This window comes from Hyperoodon ampullatus, assembly GCF_949752795.1.
Source record: "Hyperoodon ampullatus genome assembly, chromosome: 9".
Taxonomy (NCBI): domain Eukaryota; kingdom Metazoa; phylum Chordata; class Mammalia; order Artiodactyla; family Ziphiidae; genus Hyperoodon; species Hyperoodon ampullatus.
Window position 1 is genome coordinate 24,908,349 of NC_136922.1, and position 19,714 is coordinate 24,928,062.

The 19,714-nt window shown below is 48.3% G+C and overlaps 1 protein-coding gene across 2 annotated transcripts in view; it reads right to left on the reverse strand.

Moving 5' to 3' along the window:
* Positions 1–19,450, reverse strand: part of EGFR (epidermal growth factor receptor) — a gene marked incomplete at its 3' end in the record, with an annotated part of 58,946 nt that extends 39,496 nt beyond the window's left edge. For both annotated transcript variants that reach the window (XM_079712025.1, XM_079712024.1), the window contains exons 1-10: positions 19,355–19,450; positions 18,308–18,491; positions 15,141–15,275; positions 10,497–10,565; positions 9,588–9,706; positions 8,139–8,280; positions 6,665–6,781; positions 3,080–3,206; positions 2,909–2,982; positions 1,832–1,922 (exon numbers count right to left, since the gene is read on the reverse strand). In XM_079712025.1, the coding sequence (XP_079568151.1) occupies positions 1,832–1,922; positions 2,909–2,982; positions 3,080–3,206; positions 6,665–6,781; positions 8,139–8,280; positions 9,588–9,706; positions 10,497–10,565; positions 15,141–15,275; positions 18,308–18,491; positions 19,355–19,435 (1,139 nt within the window). In that variant the 5' untranslated portion in view covers positions 19,436–19,450. The remainder of the gene's footprint in view (positions 1–1,831; positions 1,923–2,908; positions 2,983–3,079; positions 3,207–6,664; positions 6,782–8,138; positions 8,281–9,587; positions 9,707–10,496; positions 10,566–15,140; positions 15,276–18,307; positions 18,492–19,354) is intronic.
* Positions 19,451–19,714: the final 264 nt, after the last annotated feature.

Consider the following 19,714-nt stretch of genomic DNA (forward strand, 5'->3'; position numbering starts at 1 on the left):
ACTAATTCTAATTCTAGGTCAAGTGTGTGTTTCCTATTCTCAAAAAACCTTTTGTCTAGTGATGACACAATCATATGAGTAGATAATTTTAACCCAGCAGGGGTACCACGGAGGAAAAGAGTAGGGAGGGGTCTAAACAAGTCTGGGGAGGGGGTCTCCCGGAAGTGGTGAGGCCTGATTGTCAGGACCTCGGGAGCAGGAACTATGATATTTTCTTTGCTACCCAACCCTGTGCTAGGATCCTACGGGGTGATCAGTACGTGTTTGTCAAGTGACCAGGTGGAAGTTATTCCGACTAAATGGAAGTCCTGAATCACCGCAGGAGCACGTGACAGGCACTGAGAACCATGAACTACTGGTGGAGGTGGGGGGGGCCTGGGAGGGGGGCCTGGGGAGGGAGGAAGAGGCCAGAGCATGCACCACCATAGACACCACGTGGAGGAGGTTTTTGTCTGCAAATGATGGGAAACCACAGGAAGGAGATTTGCATTTTTAGGAAGCTCACTGGACACCAGGACGTGGAGCCAGTTGAGACAGTACAGTAGAGAGAGCGATAACGAAGGCGTGAGATGACAGAAGTCAAAGCATAATTCGGAGACTCCTCCTTCTCCTCGTTTTTCTCTCCCCACTCTTTCCTCCCTCTGTCCTCCCACAGCCTGGCTCCTGTGTATTAGACCTGCGCCCCTGCTGTTAGGAATCCCCCCAAACTGTGCCCAGGGGAGGCAAGCCAGCAGAGACAAAGCTGAGGTCTTCCCGACAGGGCAGGTTTGGCTTTGCTGAGAACCAGGGGTCACACTGCCCCAGGAGGGACGGTGCATCATTGGACTTCTCAGCAAACGTGAAAAGGAAAACAGTCATCATTATCTTGTTTAAATCCCTAAAACTAAGCTGAGAGGTACATGCTAGTCACCCAAGAAAACTGACCTAAATCTCTCATCTCTGTATGAATTTTGGGCAAAAGAAGTATTCCTGAGAACTCAGAGCACAGGGGCCTTTCTGGGAAGTGATATGAGCTGCATGTTTAGCATCAGCGATGCAAAGCCAAGACGGTTTTTGGAAAGTGATGCTTATTTTACATGTACTGTCGTCTGACTTTCTTTAATATTGCACAATATTATGTAGCCCTCTTAGGAGTCAATTATGGGAAAGAGTTCTCAGAGCCAGACGGTTTCCAAGGCAGGTTTGAACAAGAGACTCCCAAACTTCCCCTCACCACAAAACTCATCATTACCCTTATTACGTTAAAGGTGCTTGTGTGGGGGGGTGGGGGTGGGGGTGGTGGGGGTGGGGTGTGTGGGTGTGGGTGTATTTCACTGTTGGAGCTGGAAAAGTGGAAATCCTGAAAGAAACACTCAATGTTAAAAAGCCTCTCAGGTCCCCTGAAACGACTTGCTGAAAAGGATGTGTGACCTCAGCGCTATTCTTGCCAAAAGCGCAAAACCTCAGCTGAATCAGGAGAAAACACTGGCTATCCTACAGGATGACTGACCAATACTTTTCAAAAGGGTCAAGGCCATGAAAGACAAGGAAGACAGAGGAACTGTCACTGACTGCAGGGACCAAGGAGACGTGACAGCCGCATGCAGTGTGGGCTGACAGAACACACAAGGCGTTCATGGAAAAACTGGCGAGATCCCAGAAAGTCTGCAGTTCAGTTACTGCTAATTTCTTTACTTGATTCTTGTGCCTCACTGATGTAGGGTGTCACCATCGGGGCAGCCGGGTGAAGGATATGTGAGAACTCTCTGTAGTGTCTCTGCAGTACTTCTGTAAGTCTTATTTCAAAAACAAAAAATAAGGGTCTACCAGGCTTTGGATGGGGTCAACTTACTGTTGCTTCGTCCTGCCACGTATGATTTCCAGGTTCTCAAAAGCATGGAGGCCAGTCCTGTTTGCAGGCCAGGCCTGAATCAGCAAAAACCCTATAAGGCAGAAGGAAGGTTCAGACACACACCACTCAGAAATTTTTTTTTTTGCGGTACGCAGGCCTCTCACTGTTGTGGCCTCTCCCGTTGTGGAGCACAGGCTCTGGACGCGCAGGCTCAGAGGCCATGGCTCACGGGCCCAGCCGCTCCACGGCATGTGGGATCTTCCCAGACCGGGGCACAAACCCATGTCCCCTGCATCGGCAGGCAGACTCCCAACCACTGCGCCACCAGGGAAGCCCTAGAAATTTCTATTTTGTATGAGACATTATTGTAGGATTTTCAGGAGAGTGTCCATGTACAGGAGAGGTGAACGTTTTTCTAGTCGTCTTCCCGAGCACACGCACGCACACGTCGCTGTGCACCAGGCACGCTGCCCCTGGGCCACCGCCCGACTCTCACTCCACAGGCTGTGCTCCAAGGGCAAGACCCCAAGCAGGCTGTCGCGCTCAATGACAGCGGCCAGTGCCGAGCTGTAGCGCCACAAGGAGGCTGACATGGTATCCTTATTTAGTTCCAATTCTCCAAACAACCTTGCTATTTAGTCTGATTATTTCTTTTTTAGGGACGGAGGAAGTGGAGCTCTGATGGGTCCCGGGCCCAGGCCTGCCGGTGGCAGAGCAGGGTGTGAAGTGCGTCTCCAGGCCCGGGAGCCTGCTGTCCTGTCCGCTCGCCGCTGCCCGCCTCCCTCTACCCACCACGTCCTGGGCTGGTCCTCGGACGGCTGGCCTGGGCTGGGCGGTGAGAGATCAGACATGTTCACACCACGTCATGAATGACCTAACTCTTTGCTGAAAGAGCTCACCTCTCGAGTGCAGGGGAAACTGCATTTTTGAAACATATCGAAGAACTGATTACTCATTAATGGTAGAATTTCAGAATAAATGTTTTTATGCCAAAGGAGAAGAAAATACTGCTAAAAGTTCTCTTTATGAAACACTGATTTCCTGTTTATGTTCATATGATATGTTAGCGGCACACACCTGTTATTTCCTTTACAGTTTTTAGAATGTCCAGTTCCTTTGGGTCCAGAGGTGGAGTACGTGTGAAGGAATCACTGAAACAAGTAACAGGACGATCAGTTAACAACCTGCCGGTGAACAAAGCTGATTTTGTTTTTTTTCTATTATATCAGTAACTTAATCTTTACTTACCCCTTAAATGCTACTGGCAGGATATGAAGGTCTCCACTGATCGAGGTGCAGTTTCTGAAGTGTTTAATATTTGTAGCATTTATGGAAAGTGTATCTTTAAACTCACCAATTCCTATTCCGTTACAAACTGTAAAGATAAGGGAGGTGTTTAGTCCACTCGCATTTGTTGAATTAAGAATAGTGTACAACAGGCAGAGGGGAGCAGGCAGGAAACTGCAGCTGTGGGAACTATTGCCGCCACGCTGTCATTCATTCACTCAACAAACACTGCTAGGCCTGCTAGGGCCCAGGGACCATGGCAGGGTTGGGGCTGCAGTGGTTACAGGAGACGCCATGGCTGTCCTCAAGGAACCTGCTTTCTCCTCCTCATTTTCCCCACTTGGGCCAGAGTACAGTTGCTCCTGAGGACTCCAGCTTCCGCTCCATGACAGTGTGCCCTGCGCTGTCAGTGCTGCCCTGTGCTCACCCGCATGCCCCGACTACCCCTCAAAGCCTCCCCTTGCCTAACTGGGCCTGCGGCTTGGTCTTCTAACTGAAAGAAACAATATGCATAGATTTTTTTTTTAATGGAAAGAGCAAGATGCATTCATCTGAGAAAACCTTGAAAACACAGAATAAAGAGGAACAAAATGACAAGCAATTCTACTATGTACCTTTGATATTTTAGAAAATTTCCTGCTAGCTATCCTCCATGGTTAGGTCACACTAGATATGTAGCTGTTTTTTGTTTTTTTTTTTTCCCACTTATTATGCTGTGAACATTTGTCCTGTCATTAAAACCATTCACAAACATGGTTTTTAATAGCCGTCTGATGTTATATCATAAGAAATACTGGAATAACTCTTATCGGATAAATTGCTTTTCTTCCACAGTGTTTACTTAAACCACGTGCTTTGATCTGTGTCCTATTGTGACGTCAGTCTCAGATGCCTTTTTCCACACTCTGAGCCCATTTATTAATTTACATTCACTCCCGAATTTCCATCTCAAATGCCAGCTCCCTCCAAAGCCCATTTATCTGTTGTGGCTCTACGTCTAGAATTCACAGTGCAATCTTTGGTACCTCTCTTTCAGATTGTATCTTACTTTGAAGAATAATCATGGAAAATCTCATTGTTTTTCAATGAGGTTTTTTTTTTTTTTTTTTTTTTTTTTGAAAGGGGAGGATTAAAGGATGAGGACGAGGTCCTCCCCTGGCCTCACCCAGGCCTCCCTGGGGACGAGGTCCCCCGTCACTCCGTCTCCCTCTGCTCTACTCTGTCCGGAGTCCCTGCTGCTTGGGTCGCCACCTGGCAGCGGGGCCTGTCCCATCAGCCCCCCTGGACCTCCAGGCTCGCCTTGCGCTGCATCTGCCTCGCTGTGGGTTTGGGAATGGGAGGGCGAGGCTCTTTTAGGATTCCAAGGCTCTGGCTGACAACAGAGTGAGCCGGCTTCGGCAAGATAAGCCCCGAGGCAGATGCCTGCCAACGGGGACTTGCTGTTTAATTACAGGTTTGGAAGAGAATTCCACGTGTTTGAAAGAATATCCATTCTCTCTCTGTTTAGGTGTGATGTGATCGTGGGGTTACCTGAATTCCTAAATTTGGAGATAAATTACACATTCACCCCTAGACCGATCAGATTTGGAGAAGTTGTGGACCATCAACACACGCATTTTCCAAACTTTGTTTTCCTGGCATCGCCCTATACCCGAAGGGATCTGAGTTGGCCACCACTCCAGGATATGAACTGGGGCTGGGTAGAAAATAGAGCATAATGATTACGGGAGAATCGAAGTGTTCGTTGAACACAAAACAGAACAAAGGCAAAAGTAATCTCTGATTTTATTGATCCATTTGAGGATGCTGATGGTATAACCCTCTCTCTCTTCAGGGGCTTAACTCTTCTACTTCCTCTGTGCCAGGCACTGCCCCAGGTTCTTATTTTCTTCCTTCTGTGTCCCCTCTGCCGGGAGGTCTCCTGGAGCCTAAGGACACTCATCTTTCAGGGCCCCGACACCCCTGCCACACAGGAGCTACAAGACCAGGTGGCCAGAGAGCCCCGCTGGGAGCTCGTGGGTCTGTAAAGTGGGGATCGTAACGGCACAGACCCCCTAGAGGGGCTGGAGGGGCTCGATGACATGGAGCACGGGGGCTGAGTTTGCCCTGTGAAAGAACACACGTGCAATGTACGAGCACAGAGGTGGTCATCAGTTTCAGCTGAAATCACAGATGCTTCTTAGGGAAGGTGACATCTGAAGCAGATGTTCAAGATAAGCAGTTATTCATTGAGGCATTTGCTTTATAACAGCAAAACAGCGGAAACCATCTAAATGACCATATACAGGGAGACTGGCTGGATAAATTATGGTAGAGGGGACAGGATACAGGGGATTATGGATAGGGTTCGGGGAGCGCCCAGCACCTGCTAAGTAGAATGAGGAAGATTCATACGAAGTTATCTGGAGTGATCTCCAGGGAATGCTAGGTTTAAGTGGCAAGGTACAAAGAGTGTAGATGCGTCTCCTGTGGAACTGGAAGACGTGGTCTAGGCCTGCCACGTGCCCAAAGGACTCAGGTGCCAACTGGGGAGGCTCCCACGGGCCACGTGGGAGACAGTCTGGACATCAAAGTGAATAATGACAGGAGAGATTACCATAAACTGAATAAAAAAGGATTCAAGGACCTCACATGGGTACTAAAAAAGCTATCTTAGAAAAGAATGTCAACTAATACATGTAGAAGACATGATAGAAATAGGAAAGCACTCCTTTATAACCAGCAAGAAATCTGACTGACGCTACTTCAAGCAAATCATCAAGTCTGTCATCGTGGTAACGGGATGAAATGGCTGTGCCACCTGGTGGGACGCAATGAGGGGAAAGGCTCCTGCCCACCTGAGTCCCACCCGGAGGAAAACCATGCCCAGGCCAGACAAGGGACGTCCTGCAAAACACCCGGCCTCAACTCTGCAGAACATCAGGGAAAAGGGGGCTGAGAAATGGTCCTGAATTAATGAAGAGCATGGAACCCACAGCCCTCAGCTGGACTCTGGATCGAAAAGCAGCTAAAAAGGACATATTGGGACAGTGGGGGAGTTGAAATTAAACTGAAAACTAGAATTGCATTGAATCGATGTTAAACTCAGGATGAGAGTGAAGCCGTCTTTTGTTACTTAGGGGAATGTCCCGTGTGTAGGAAAGTGTGCTGGCGAATGTGGGGTGAAGTGTTATAACACCTGTAATTGTCACTGGGCTCAGAAAACACACACACACATACACACACACACACAGAGACACAAACAAAGTGAGAGCAACGTGGCGATTACTGAAAATTGGTAAACTTAAGTGCAGGGCATACGGGTGTTCATTACACTATTCTTGCAACGTTTCTGGGTGTTGTTTGAAAAATTTCACGATAAAAGATAAAGTACAGGATAAGCAGGGATAAATTGGCATTGAGGACACCCAGGAACAGGGCAGAGCGTAAGGGAAGGGACCCATTTCCGAGCCTGGAGATGCCCTCACATCTCGTCTGAGCGCGATGCTGAAGGTCTGGGGGCAGAGAGCAGAGACAGCCCCTCACCCGCACTGGGCGGCTTCCCACCTTTGCCACAAGGTCCGTCGCACTTTTTACACTTGCGGACGCCGTCCTCCTCCACCTCCTGGCTGTCAGAGCTGCAGGCGCGGACGCACGAGCCGTGGTCCGTCACCACGTAGTTACCTGGGGGACAGTGAAAGGAAGGTGGCGAAGGTGGCACCAGGTGTTCCTGGGCCTCACAACCCTCCACGACGGGCTGATCCTCTGGTTTTGTTTACTTTAAGGACAAAGAATGAAAGGCTGCAAACAGAGAGGGATGCGGGGTTCACGGGTTCTCAGGTCCTCCCCACCAGGCACAGTGTCGGGCTGCTCGGGGCGCCGCCTGCTCGCTGGTCACAGTGTTCCCCCACCTTCCCTGCAGCCTGTGTTCCCGTAGGGTCTACCTTCAGGACTTGTGGTTGTAGCTTGACTATTTATTAAAAAATGGGAAGCTACACAAAGACCACGCTTCCGCCGGGGCTGCCCTCGTCCCCTCCGGCCACCGCGGGTGGTGGTGCCCACGCTCGGCACCAGCCCCGATGCCGGTCACTGTCTCGTTGCTGCTGGTGCAGCAACGTGTTTGTGTTAATAACCTATTAACACAAATATTAGTCTATACTTTTCAGGAGCTCTATGTGTTCCTTGAGACTTTCCCAAGTGGATCCTCAAACCTGTTTGCTGGGCATTTGTCATTTTCCTTCTGAAAACTGTCTACTTTTGTTCTCTGAGGCTCTGAGTGGTTTCCTGTGCACTTTAAACTCTGCCTGTTAAGCTGTTTCTCAAAGAGTATGTCTGTGTCATGACTGTGGTGAATTTTTCTTAGCTTGTCATTTACCTTACAGTGGTTTATTATTCTAGTTGTGTGTTCTTTTTTCTGTTCCAAATTTATAAAATTTCATGTTCACAGATCTGGTAGGGCAAACCTCCCCCTCATGATTGTTCTTAAACATTTTTTCCCCTTAATCTTCCCTCTTGGAAGTCAAGATTGGTTTCTAAAGCAATTTAATTAGACAATTCTACACTTCCTCTACCACGAAATAATTCATGTTGCCATTTCCCTAAATCCCAGAGCCATCTGTAAAGCACAAATAGAAATAAGCAAAACCCAAATGATTAAACAAAGCCAACTGACAAGCAAAAACCCCTCTGTATTCCTAAGGGCACAACCTTCACCAGATTTTTAACCACAAAGAAGGCAGGTCTTTTAACTACTTCTAACTTAGGCCTTTTAAATACCTGCAAAGAGCTAAACGGAAAAATGGCCCAGTGGTCATGGGTTTGTGCCAGTCAGACGATGGGATATTCTGGGCGACCACAGCTGGGGCTCAGGACACAAGAATTGACCCGAGGTCAGAGCAGCAGCCGTCCCCTCACCTGCCTGACGCCGAGGCAGACACAGGGACCCAAGGACACGTGAGCGGGGGACACGGGGATGCCAGCAGGAGACAGAACAGGTAAAGGGGTGCCTGACCACGAAAGGGTCCCCACGAGGGGCACTCACGGGGGCACTTCCTGACACAGGTGGCGCCGAAGCTGTACTTCCCCAGCGGGTTGACTTTCATCTCGTAGGTGGTGGGGTCGTACAGCATGAGTGGCGGGCATGTGTCCTTGCACGTGGCTCCGTCCCGGAACCTGCGGCAGACCTGTCAGGGGAGGGGTGGTGGCTGTTAGAGTCCGTGCGGGGAGCTGCGGCCGTGGTTCTCTGTGTCCAGGTGTTTGGTCAGAGCACACACGTCTAGCAAAGTACTCTCGGTAGAGTCAGAAAGACCCTTCTCTTAAAAGCATGGTTTTTCTTAAAGCCACTGTCCCAGCTGTCAGAGTTGACGGATTGCGATGAGGGAAAAACACGTCTCCGTTAACTTTCAAAACAAGGCAGGAGTACACACACCAGAGTAGTTAACTCTACGGTGAAATTTCTTCAGCTTCACTTACGTCAGGTTTCCCTCCTAAACAACACTTGAGGATACATGTTAGAATTTATTGCCAAACGCAGAGAACCTGGACTAGGGGGTGTCGTGCAGAGGGGACCAGACCACGCACAGAGGGGTCCTGACCAACAGCCTCGGGCCGTCTCCTTCCAGCCGCACATCAGGACCGGCCCAGACAAGCCGAGTCCAAAGCCTGGGGGCCTGTCCAGCCTCTGGATCTTTAGCCCCTCTGTTCCTGAAAACTAGACTCTCTTGGATCCCATTCAAGGTGAGTCTCCCAGTCTGGAGCTCGCTCAGCTCTGACTTTGGGACCCTGTCTGTCCGCCCTGGTGTCTCGGGACTCACAAGGTGCCCGTGATCAGATGTGTGACACCCACGGCCCACAGGGACGCTAGGTCTCGCTTGAGCTTTCTGCAGTAACAGGGACAACAGCGAGGGCATCGGGACCCCCCGGGGGGCGAGGAGGTGGGGGGTGGGTGTGGAGGGATATGCGCAGGAGGCCTCTGAGCCGAGTGGAAAGAGCAGAGGCTTTAGGGGCGAAAGGCACAAGTGGGGTCGCAGCTGTCCTGCCACTTGGGATCTGTGTGGCCCCTTAACTTCACCGTACACATTTTAGGGGTCCCTGCGGCATCAACGCCCTAGGTTTTGTAATGAGAATCGAGTGGAGTGATAAACAGTGAGACGAGGCTGGTGCTGGCCACGAGAGACATTAGGGGCCCATAACACACAGTTCGTATTTTGGCTCATTCTATGCCCAGCTCCTGGGTATGGATGCCACACACACTGTGCCGTTTAGACCACTAAACAGGTAGGTACTTCATTCTCCACCACTATCAGACAAGGAAATCGAGGCACGGAGAGGTCACATAAGTTGCCCAAGGTCACCAAGTAAGTGGTGAAGGAAGGCAGGACACTAAAAGATGCTTTGTCACTCCTGTGGCTACAGACGTCAGTCAGTACATTTCAATCACAGGAAGGCTCTCTGAATCTCGGACCAGAGAAGCCGCTGGGCTGGGTATTACCAGGCAGTCACTCTCCCGCGGTCCCGTGCAGCCGGCGGCACACTGGCTGTGGCAGCAGTCGCTGGGGGACCTGCCGCGGCAGCGCCCGGAACACTGCTGGGCACAGATGACTTTGGTCACTGGAAAGAAGCAGAGGCCACCCGTGAGCTGAAGGGCCCTGGAGGGAGGAACGATGCCTTCCCCGGGACCTCGCAGAGCGCTTGCAAACGGCGGATGAAAGATGGATCCATTTGGTGATTCTGCGGCTTAAGTTCCCAAACATTCACATTCTGCTAAATTCAACTGAGTCTTGATCTTTCTTACTGTACTTTTTTTTTTTTTTTTTCTACTTGTTTCTCATCACTTAGGAGAACTGACTCAGATCAACTCTGGACTTTCAGACTGCTAAATTAGATACCGACGAGAATTGAGTTTGGGGGTGGGTAACAGAAAGCATGTACAAAGAGCATGACGCCTGCCAGAAAGTAGTGCTTAAAAGGACATAACAGTCACATTACAATTAGACTTAAAGTTTTCAAGCTGACAGGTCCCCAGATTCCTTGGCCATTCCTGCTCCCGAACTAGGATTCCCGCAGAAAAAAACCCCTTGAAGAAGAAGCTACTCTTGCTTCTCTGGAGGTGGGTACTCAAGAGAGGGGGCTGGGCAGGAGAGGCGAGGACGTGAGAGGTGCCATGACTCAGGTAAATGGCTGGTACATGGGTGGCCCACTTGCACTGACTTACGACAGAATGGATGCCAACAACAGCCCGCGCTGGACTAACTGCACACGGGGAGATATGCAAGACTGTCATTCACATAACTGCTAACATCTGGCCTTAAAATCAACAATGCTTTCGGAGTCTTCAAAGGGAAAACAAACGCAAGTGTAAGGGGAGAAGATGGCCAGTGAAACTCTGCCCCCGACTCACTTTTCTGGCAGTTCTCCTTCCCCGCACCCCAGCAGCTTCCATTAAGACAGACTGGATCACACTTTGGGCCTAAAATATAAAAGTAGTTGTTAAATTCATATTTCAGGGAAAGGGAACAAGAAACTGATGGCCCCTTCTCAAGCCCCTAGGCAAAGCCACATCCTAGAAACAAGGAAGTGCTTTCAAATTTCTTATTCTGTTTGTTCAACTGGTTGGTTTGTATGATGATTTAAAAAAAGACTCTCATGAGAGAAAAAAAAGAACCAGGTACTGCTTTTATTTACATTTCAGTTGTGGAAACTGAGGAGGAGAGCGATTATTGACTTGTCACAGGCCATGAAAACTGGGATTTAAATGGACTCATGGGTCCACATTTCAAATCTGCTTAGGCTTGGAGAATTTTCCAGCACCTCCCACAATGATGTTAAGGATGCCTCATCTGGGGGGATGGGGTATGTACCAACCACATTCGTGCTGTGTCCAATCCTCAGTGATCCCAGGAGTTGGGGCCCTGTAAATAAATACTCCTAGACTCCACGCCAAAGAGAGAGAGGCCTGGATGCCACACAAAGGGTAGGATGTGCACGGTCTGTGTCACCTGGTTGATTATCTAAAACTTCAGCTGTTAATTTGCAAGTTACTGTCTGAAAATATGTTAATTGATCAATCCATTTGCGCAGTTTTTGTAAATGATTGACTATAAATGACAGCTACTAAGGGTTTTAATCTCATTAGCTGTGTTTTGTTTTCATCGGCATTAAGAAATCTGAAGACCAAGTCTTCTATATACAGACATAGAGAAGAGGTGACCACCAAATTTGTTAGAAAGAGATCAGCCATGCAGATCACTTCCATTTCAAAGACACAGTAACCAAGGGACTTAACATGTGTCCCAAAGTCTCCCACAGTCAGGAAGAATTCAGTCTCTGGGAGAATTTTGGTTTCAAACAGAAGAGCTGACGATTTGCCAAGTGATTTTTGGACCAGGGCACCCCTTCAATAAGACCGACAAGGTTTACAATCGCTCCCACGGGTGAAATGCACTAGTGCAATGCTGGCACTTCTCAGAATCCTGAAGGATGGGAGGATAAGCCCCAAATGGATGGTGTGGGCTGTACACTGTGAAGAGAGACAGATAGAGATGGAGACACAGAGAGAGAAAGAAACTAAGAGGAAAGAGCAAGAGTAACACATAGATATGTTCCAAGTGGTTGTGTCTGTACAATGATATCACGTTATCTTTCGTTTTTACCCGATACTTCCCCATATTTTCCAAATTTCTATTATAAGCATATAATATGTTTATAAAAGAAAATATTTAAAATAAAAACGTTTAATGGCATCTTTCTGTAACACAGGAAAACATCTGCCAATCAAGGAATTCAAAGTCTGCTTATGATTCTATTCTTAACCTTCTGTGACAAAAAAAGAATTAGACATTATTTAAAATACGGATAATAGAAAAAGCAAGAAGAAGAAATGAGAATCATCCAGAGGTAATCAATATAGGCATATAAGTATATCTACATATAAGAATTAATATCACACTACACACTGTATTATAACTTAAAAAATAACTGATAAAACGTTATGACAATTTTTCCATGCCTTTAAAATATCCTTCTGGGACTCCCCTGGTGGCGCAGTGGTTAACAATCCACCTGCCAATGCAGGGTACATGGGTTGGATCCCTGGTCTGGGAAGATCCCACATGCCACAGAGCAACTAAGCCTGTGCACCACAACTACTGAGCCTGTGCAGGACAGACTGAGAGCCATAACTACTGAAGCCCGTGCACCACAACTACCGAAGCCCGCGCACCTAGAGCCCGTGCTCCGCAACAAGAGAAGCCACTGCGATGAGAAGCCCACGCACCGCAATGAAGAGTAGCTCCTGCTTGCTGCAACTAGAGAAGGCTGGTGCGCAGCAACGAAGGCCCAAAGCAGCCAAAAATAGATAAATAAATTTAAAAAAAAAGAAAAACCTGAAAAAAAAAGTAAATATCTTTCTACCTAACATGAATTTTTAATGGCATGGCTGAACCACAATTTATTTAACCAATCTCTTCTTTTTAGATACATAAGTTTCTCTCAAAATTTATTATAAACAAGGCTGTAAGGAACATTCTTGAACAAAAATATTTTTCTACATCACTTAATTTCCAATGTGACTAACCTAATATCCCTAGATCCTTTAAAAAAAACCCTTAATAGTTCTGTCACTTTGATATATTTCCCTTAGTAGTGAAATCATTCCAGAACAATTTATTGAATAATGAATTCTTTTCTTATTTGCTTGCAATGTCATTTCTTTATGGACATTTGATTCAGTTAGGCTTATTCTTATTATCTTATTCTTATTTGTATATGTCTACTCTTAAACCAATACCATATTGGTTTCAAGTTCATAGCTTTGTAATATTTGAATCTTGTTATTGCATAAACCTGTCCACCATTCTTCTTTCCCAACACTTTCTTGCCAGGTCTTTCCCACAGCTGTGGTGTGAGAGGGCAGATATGCCACTTTGGGTTGCCTGATCTGGTCCATGGCAAACCCGTATTAGGCTCACAGCCTTTCCATGTCAGTTTTTCTTGTTAAAAATATACACAATTTAACCTCCCCCACTGTCCATCAGAGAGCTGAGGAAAGGCTAACCTCGATCTCTGGATAATATAAAATTTTGCATTGTAAAAGAAAGCTTTTGGTTTCTTGCAAACATACTAGGTATCATGCTGAGTGTCTGTTGGAATAATACATTTACAAAACCAAAGGGCTCAATACCCATGTTCACAGCAGCATTTTATTCACAACTGTCAAAAGGTGGAAGCAACTCAAGCAACTCAAGTGTTCATTGACAGATGAATGAATAAACAAATGGAATAGTATTCAGCCATATTAGGGAAGGAAGTTCTGACACATGCTATAACTTGGACGGCTCTTCAAGAAGAGCCACTGTGCTCAGTGAAAGAAGCCAGTCACAAAAGGACAAATACAATGTGATTCCACTCATACAGGGCACCTAAAGTCGTCCAATTCATAGAGACAGAAAGTAGGATGGTGGATGCAGGGGCTGGGAGTGGGGAGTTAGTGTTCAATGGGGACAGAGTTTCAGTTTGGCAAGATGCAGAGAGATAAATGGTGGTGATGGCTGCACAACGACGTGAATGTACTTAATGCTACTGAACTGCACACTTAAAAATGGTTAAGATGGGGACTCCCCTGGTGGCACAGAGGTAAAGAACCCGCCTTCCAATGCAGGGGACGTGGGTTCTACTCCTGGTCAGAGAGCTAGATCCCACATGCATGTCGCAACTAAGAGTTTGCATGCCACAACTAAGGAGCCTGTGAGCCGCAACAAAGGAGCACACGTGCCACAACTGAAGGAGCCAGTGAGCCGCAACTAAGGAGCCTGCCTGCCACGACTAAGACCAGCATAACCAAGATAAATAAAATAAAGAAAATTAAAGAAAAAAAGTTCACCACAAAAATACACAAAAGGAAAAAAGGTCCTTATTTTAAAAAAACGATGATTAAGATGGTAAATTTTATGTTAAGGGTATTTTACCATAATCAATCAAATCAAAGAAAAAACCGAAAAACAAAGCAGCTCCAGTTGATTTTTTTTTTCTTTTTTTGCGGTACGCGGGCCTCTCACTTTTGTGGCCTCTCCTGTTGCGGAGCACAGGCTCTGGACGCGCAGGCTCAGTGGCCATGGCTCACGGGCCCAGCCGCTCCGCGGCATGTGGGATCCTCCCTGACCGGGGCATGAACCTGTGTCCCCTGCATCGGCAGGCGGACTCTCAACCACTGCGCCACCAGGGAAACCCTCCAGTTGATTTTTATGATCCATATCATCTCCAAATTCTGAGACCAAAAAACCCCCCAAAAACCCCCAAAAAGCAAAAACAAAAAAAACACCAATGCATCCACTGCATAGTTGTAGGGAAACAATGATGGCTTCTTATTTTCAAGACTGAAAGGTCAGCGAGATCAGGAAGGCAGCCGGCTAAGTGGAGTTTAGGGTCCTCAGAGTTTCCCACTGCCAACAGCGCTAATGGGGCAGCCCTGACTTGCGGCCTGGCCCTGGCCAGCCTCTCCCTTGCATGGGCTGCTTTACTGATGAATGGCAGGGACTAGGTAACGGGCACTAGTTAAATATGGACAAACTCGTCCCCATATGCTCCCCACTTTTGTTGGGGGCTCCATGTGGGAGTGCCCAGGCCCATCAGCAGGAGGGTAGAGTTCAGCCCCAAAGCTTCCAGAGGGCCTGGTGCTACTTTGAGCCTCAGCAGCAAGGCAGAAGCTCACAAAAGCCTAGTCAGTCTCCTCACACAAGATGTGAGAAGCCCCCGCGCCAGGACTGACAGGACGGGCTCTTCTTAACGCCACATGAGGGCTTAGCTGTCCTGGGGTGGGGGTGGGGGACGGGTGATCTGCCAGCAGGGGAGCTGTCACCGTGAAAAACAGATTTTTTTCCCCTCTGTCTTCTAGTGAGCATATCTGTTTACTATCAATATTTACTTTTGTATTAGATTAATGTAACGTAACGTTAACTCTGCTTTCTCTGATCCCCACCCCAGCTCCACAGCTCTGCCCCCCTTAGGAGCTGCAGGTTGGGGGCAGGGGTCATTGTGGAACACTTACATCTGCTCGGCTGGTTCTGAAATTCAATCGACATATTGTTTAGAAAGTCGATGTTGACGATGTCCCTCCACTGGACGGTCTCCATGTTGCAGAGGACAGGGTTGTTGCTGAATCGCACGGCGCCTTGCAGGATCTCTGCGTGAGAAAGGAACCCCTATGAGCAAATGTGCCATCTCTCCTAAATTCTCCTGAAGTATGTGTGCGTTTCTTCACATTTTGCCTTCTGCTAAAAGATGGCAACCTGCGAATGAGACTCCCCTTGGAACTTCACCGGGGGCAGTGGAAGATGACCTGATGGACTCCTCTGTGGAAGAAGAGTCAGGGTTCCCCTGCACTGGGTCTTTGAACCATGAATGATCAGAATTTCGAAATATGGGGAGGAAAGAAGATAATGCTTTAGTCACTTAGCATAAACGACAAGTGTACGGTGAGTCGGTGGTTCCCAGGGAGGTTGGTCTGGGCTGGACCGGAATGACCGTGTGATGACGATGTGAAAGGGCAGACGCAACAGGAAGGGCGGGTGGAAGGGAGGATGCTGGGAGGGGCTTTGGGGGTATTTGGTTGGAGAAAAGGGGGTGGGAGTGAGGTGCAGCAGAAGGGTCTGTACGTGTGAGGAAGAGACGGGACGGGCGCCGGGAACGCCCAGATGTAAACCTGTTCAGCTGTTCAAAGGAGGGGGAGGACATGAAACATCAGGGGTGACAAGAAGTCAAGCCTGAGCAGAGGACAAGCGTTTCATCCGTGACATTTGCGTAAACGTTTCCTGAAAGACTTGTGTACACAGAGCACAGCAGCAAGAGCTGCGGGGTCAGCGGAGATGAGTGATTTCTGTCGGTCCCTTTCTAAGAAGAGACGTGCGTGGGAGACACAGTTAATGACCTCGCGTCCACAGAGGACCACGACTCACAACAGGGCTGGGGCCAGTTGGGCTGTACGCATGACCTGAGCTAATCCTCACACAGGTCTCTGACTGTGGCTCAAATCTAGATACAAAGGTAATGCCCAGCATGCCACAGCGGGAAAAGGACGTGGCAGAGGAAGGGTTCTCCGTGGGAAGCTCTCTGAGGCTGATGGAAACAATGACATTTCCTGAAGGCTGACAGGAGCACGTGGAGGAACCCGAGGGAGGGAGGGCGGGCGCTGCGGGCTCCAGGGGACGCACAACCGCAGCAGAGGCCCTGAGGGCTCGGGAGGCGGTTCCTTCAGCAGACGGGGGTGGGGTGGGGGGTGGGGTGGGGTGGGGGGTGGGGCGGGGGCTACAGATGCAGGCTGGGGGGTCGGAAAGGGAGCTTTGGATGCGAAGTCAGAGACGGCAGCAGGATAGCCAAGTGAAAACGTTCCCCAGGAGGAAGCCAGAGTCAAGGGATAAACTGGTGAGAGGTCAGCACTGGAGACGCAGAAGAGAGACGTCAGGGCAGCGGGACCCTCGGGACGACAGATCAGGGGCCGGGAGAGCGCCAGCGGGGAGGCCGAGGGACCGACAGAAGCCGCGGGCAGCGTGGCAAGCAGCAGAGGCCCGCGTTGGTTATCAAAAACAGTGTGTAATTCTCGTCCACTAACCCACATTAGAGGATTATTTAATAACATGAAATAATCGGGATTGATACTACCCCAATACCCACAACGGAAATAATACCAAGCGAAGAAACGGCTGCCCAGCGCTTTAACTGGAATAATTCACTTAGTCTTCTCAGCCACCCTCGGAAGTCTGTCACCATTGTTCATCCCCAATTTTTTTTTTTTTTTTTTTTTTTGCGGTACGCGGGCCTCTCACTGCTGTGGCCTCTCCCGTAGTGGAGCACAGGCTCCGGACGTGCAGGCTCAGCGGCCATGGCTCACGGGCCCAGCCGCTTCGCGGCATGTGGGATCTTCCCGGACCGGGGCATGAACCCGTGTCCCCTGCGTCGGCAGGCGGACTCTCAACCACTGCGCCACCAGGGAAGCCCCATCCCCATTTTTGAAGACACAGAGAACACGCTCCCGGGTGCCTGGCTGGTGAGCGATGGAGCCGGGGCTGGCACCCGACAGTCCGCTCCCACCCACCTCTGCCTGTCGCCACGAGACAGCGGCAGCGTGAGGCAAGATGGGCATCCAGGCGGGCCGAGCACAACCGAGCACGGACAGCACAACCCAGCGCCAGAGCTGCGCCCTGCAGGTGAGGGGGTGGGAAGCCCTAAGGCCGCCTCCTGAATGCAGAGCCCAGGAGGCAACCTGGAGAGCAGACGTCAGGCTCCATGGGGCTTGGACACTCAGCCATCCCAGCACCGCGGCCTGGGACCAGGCCCCTCCCTGCCCAGCGCCCTCAGTCTGTCGTGCATCCTCTGCTCTCATCCCCCATTTGGGGTCGGCCCCCTGGCTCGTCAGAGCTGTGTGGAAGATGCAAAGGCGAGGGCTCTGGGGGCACAGGCTGGGTGGCCATCCCCGGCCATCTTTTCGCTCATGTGGGACTTCAGGAGGGTTACTTTGCCACCATTTCTTTATCTGTAAAGTGGCAGAGCTACCACTTGCTTTCAAGGAAGGTTGTGGGCATTAAATGAAGTTACCAATTTAACACGGCTGGCACTGCACCTGCCGTGTGGTGAGGGCATGATTACTGTTACCTTCAATTTTTAAAAATCAACTGGATGTCTTTTCTTCATCTTCTGTAGTTTCCTCTCATAGAACTCACAAAGGTGCCCTACTCACAAGAACTCAGACTTCTCCTGTAATACCTTTATTCCCTATCCTTAACTTAAAAATGGCTTTCTGGATAACAGCATTAATCTGGAAAATGTCTCAAATAAGGGTTGATTTTTTTAATGTATGTCCCTTATACCTGAGGTCCAGGTAGTAAGACTGGCAGACTACCTAAGCATTCCAGCTCCGGTCACCTGGTCATACTCTCTTTTTTCCAGAACCTTTACCACTTTTTACAAACTCTCTGGATACTTTTCCATGAACCAGGGAGAACTGGTACTTGACTTAAATCTTCCCTTCCCACCCCACCATCTACTATCTTCTTAGCACCTTCCACCTGCTGTATCTTGCACATGGCTGGCATGCAAATACCTCTGTGTCTGATGAATAAATGTATTCTCTGAATGGAATTCAGAAAAGCACCAAGTCTGCTGAGTACCATCTGAGGTCACTCTCTGCATTTATAGCCTCCCCATTCCCTGGCCTCTCACCCTGTAAGTTTCTCATGGGCAACTCCCTCAGTCCCGTTTTATTTGCACCGTAGTTGGATAAGACCGCCAAGGCATGGGTGTTTTCATAGAGCACATTTCCTCTGATGATCTGCAGCTTTTCCAAAGGAATCTTCTTCACTGTGTTGAGCGCAATGAGTACATAGCCAGCAACCTCCTGGATGGTCTGAGGAGATAAAACATAAACATATTATTTCTCTTTTGAGGAACTCACGAATGCAAGATCTGAAATGGGTCCAGAGAGCCCAGGACACCTAGCTGAACAGGAGTGGTTGACAGATGCGAAGCATGTAGGTGATGACCACTGGATCCCATGGGGGGGGCGGGTGACAGAATTTACAATGATTCCTGCATTTTTACCTCTTGAGCTTGATAACAATAACAAAGGACCATGTGTATTACTTAGGAAAGCTGTGACTTTCATTTTGCTTGCTGTTCAACACACTGAGATGACAATGGAAATGTTTTATTAATTTATTTTCTATCTGTCTTGCAGGTTTTCCTATTAAAAAAAAAAAAAAACCCAGAAGAAAACCAATCAAATCCTAAGTTTATACCAAACTCGGAAGTCTTCAGGGCTGATTCCCATTGGCTCGTTAGAGCCTACTGTGAAACATTTGGGAATTTTGTGAATGAGTTGTTAAACTCTTGGTAGCTGGAAATCAACCATGGTGGGGGTATTTATACCCAGGAAATAGGCAAATGCTACAAAGCAGGAGTTTTTTTCTTTTTTTTTTTTAAAGAGCCAGTATGTCAGGATACCATGGCTGAAGTGACGGTTAAAAGATTAGTGTCCACGATGATAGCAGAATGCCAGACTAGTCTGTTTCTCTTTGTTGTTCTTTTATAGCTAAAACTTGACACTAGCTGGTAAAGTGGCCTTTTATAAAACTTGCATGTGTAGGTCCCTAGGACTTATAATTGCCACAGCAAAAGTAAATACACTGCCAGTTAAATTCTGCCAAGGCCTTTATCTACTTATATTGACTTCTACTATATTTGGGTAAGAATCAAATTCATTGAACTAACCTTTAGGAAAGAAAGGTTGTAACTACTTTGCATGTAGGTAATTTCCAAATTCCCAAGGACCACCTCACAGTTATTGAACATCCTCTGGAGGCTCAGAAAATGGTCTTCAAAAGTGCCCAACTGGGTGAGCTTGTTACTTGTCCCTTGGCAAACTGGAAACAAGACGAAAAAAGGTATCACATGAAATGCCAAGTAGAAGAGCAAAACTAAAATAAAACGATATTCGCAATCTTCAACTAACTGCACACTTCAGTGACTTACGACAGATATTCTGATCGAAGGCCACTCAGGACAAATGTGACGAAAATGTTTAAAAGTTTATATAAGGTGCAGTTCATAATAAGGACTAGTTCATCTCTA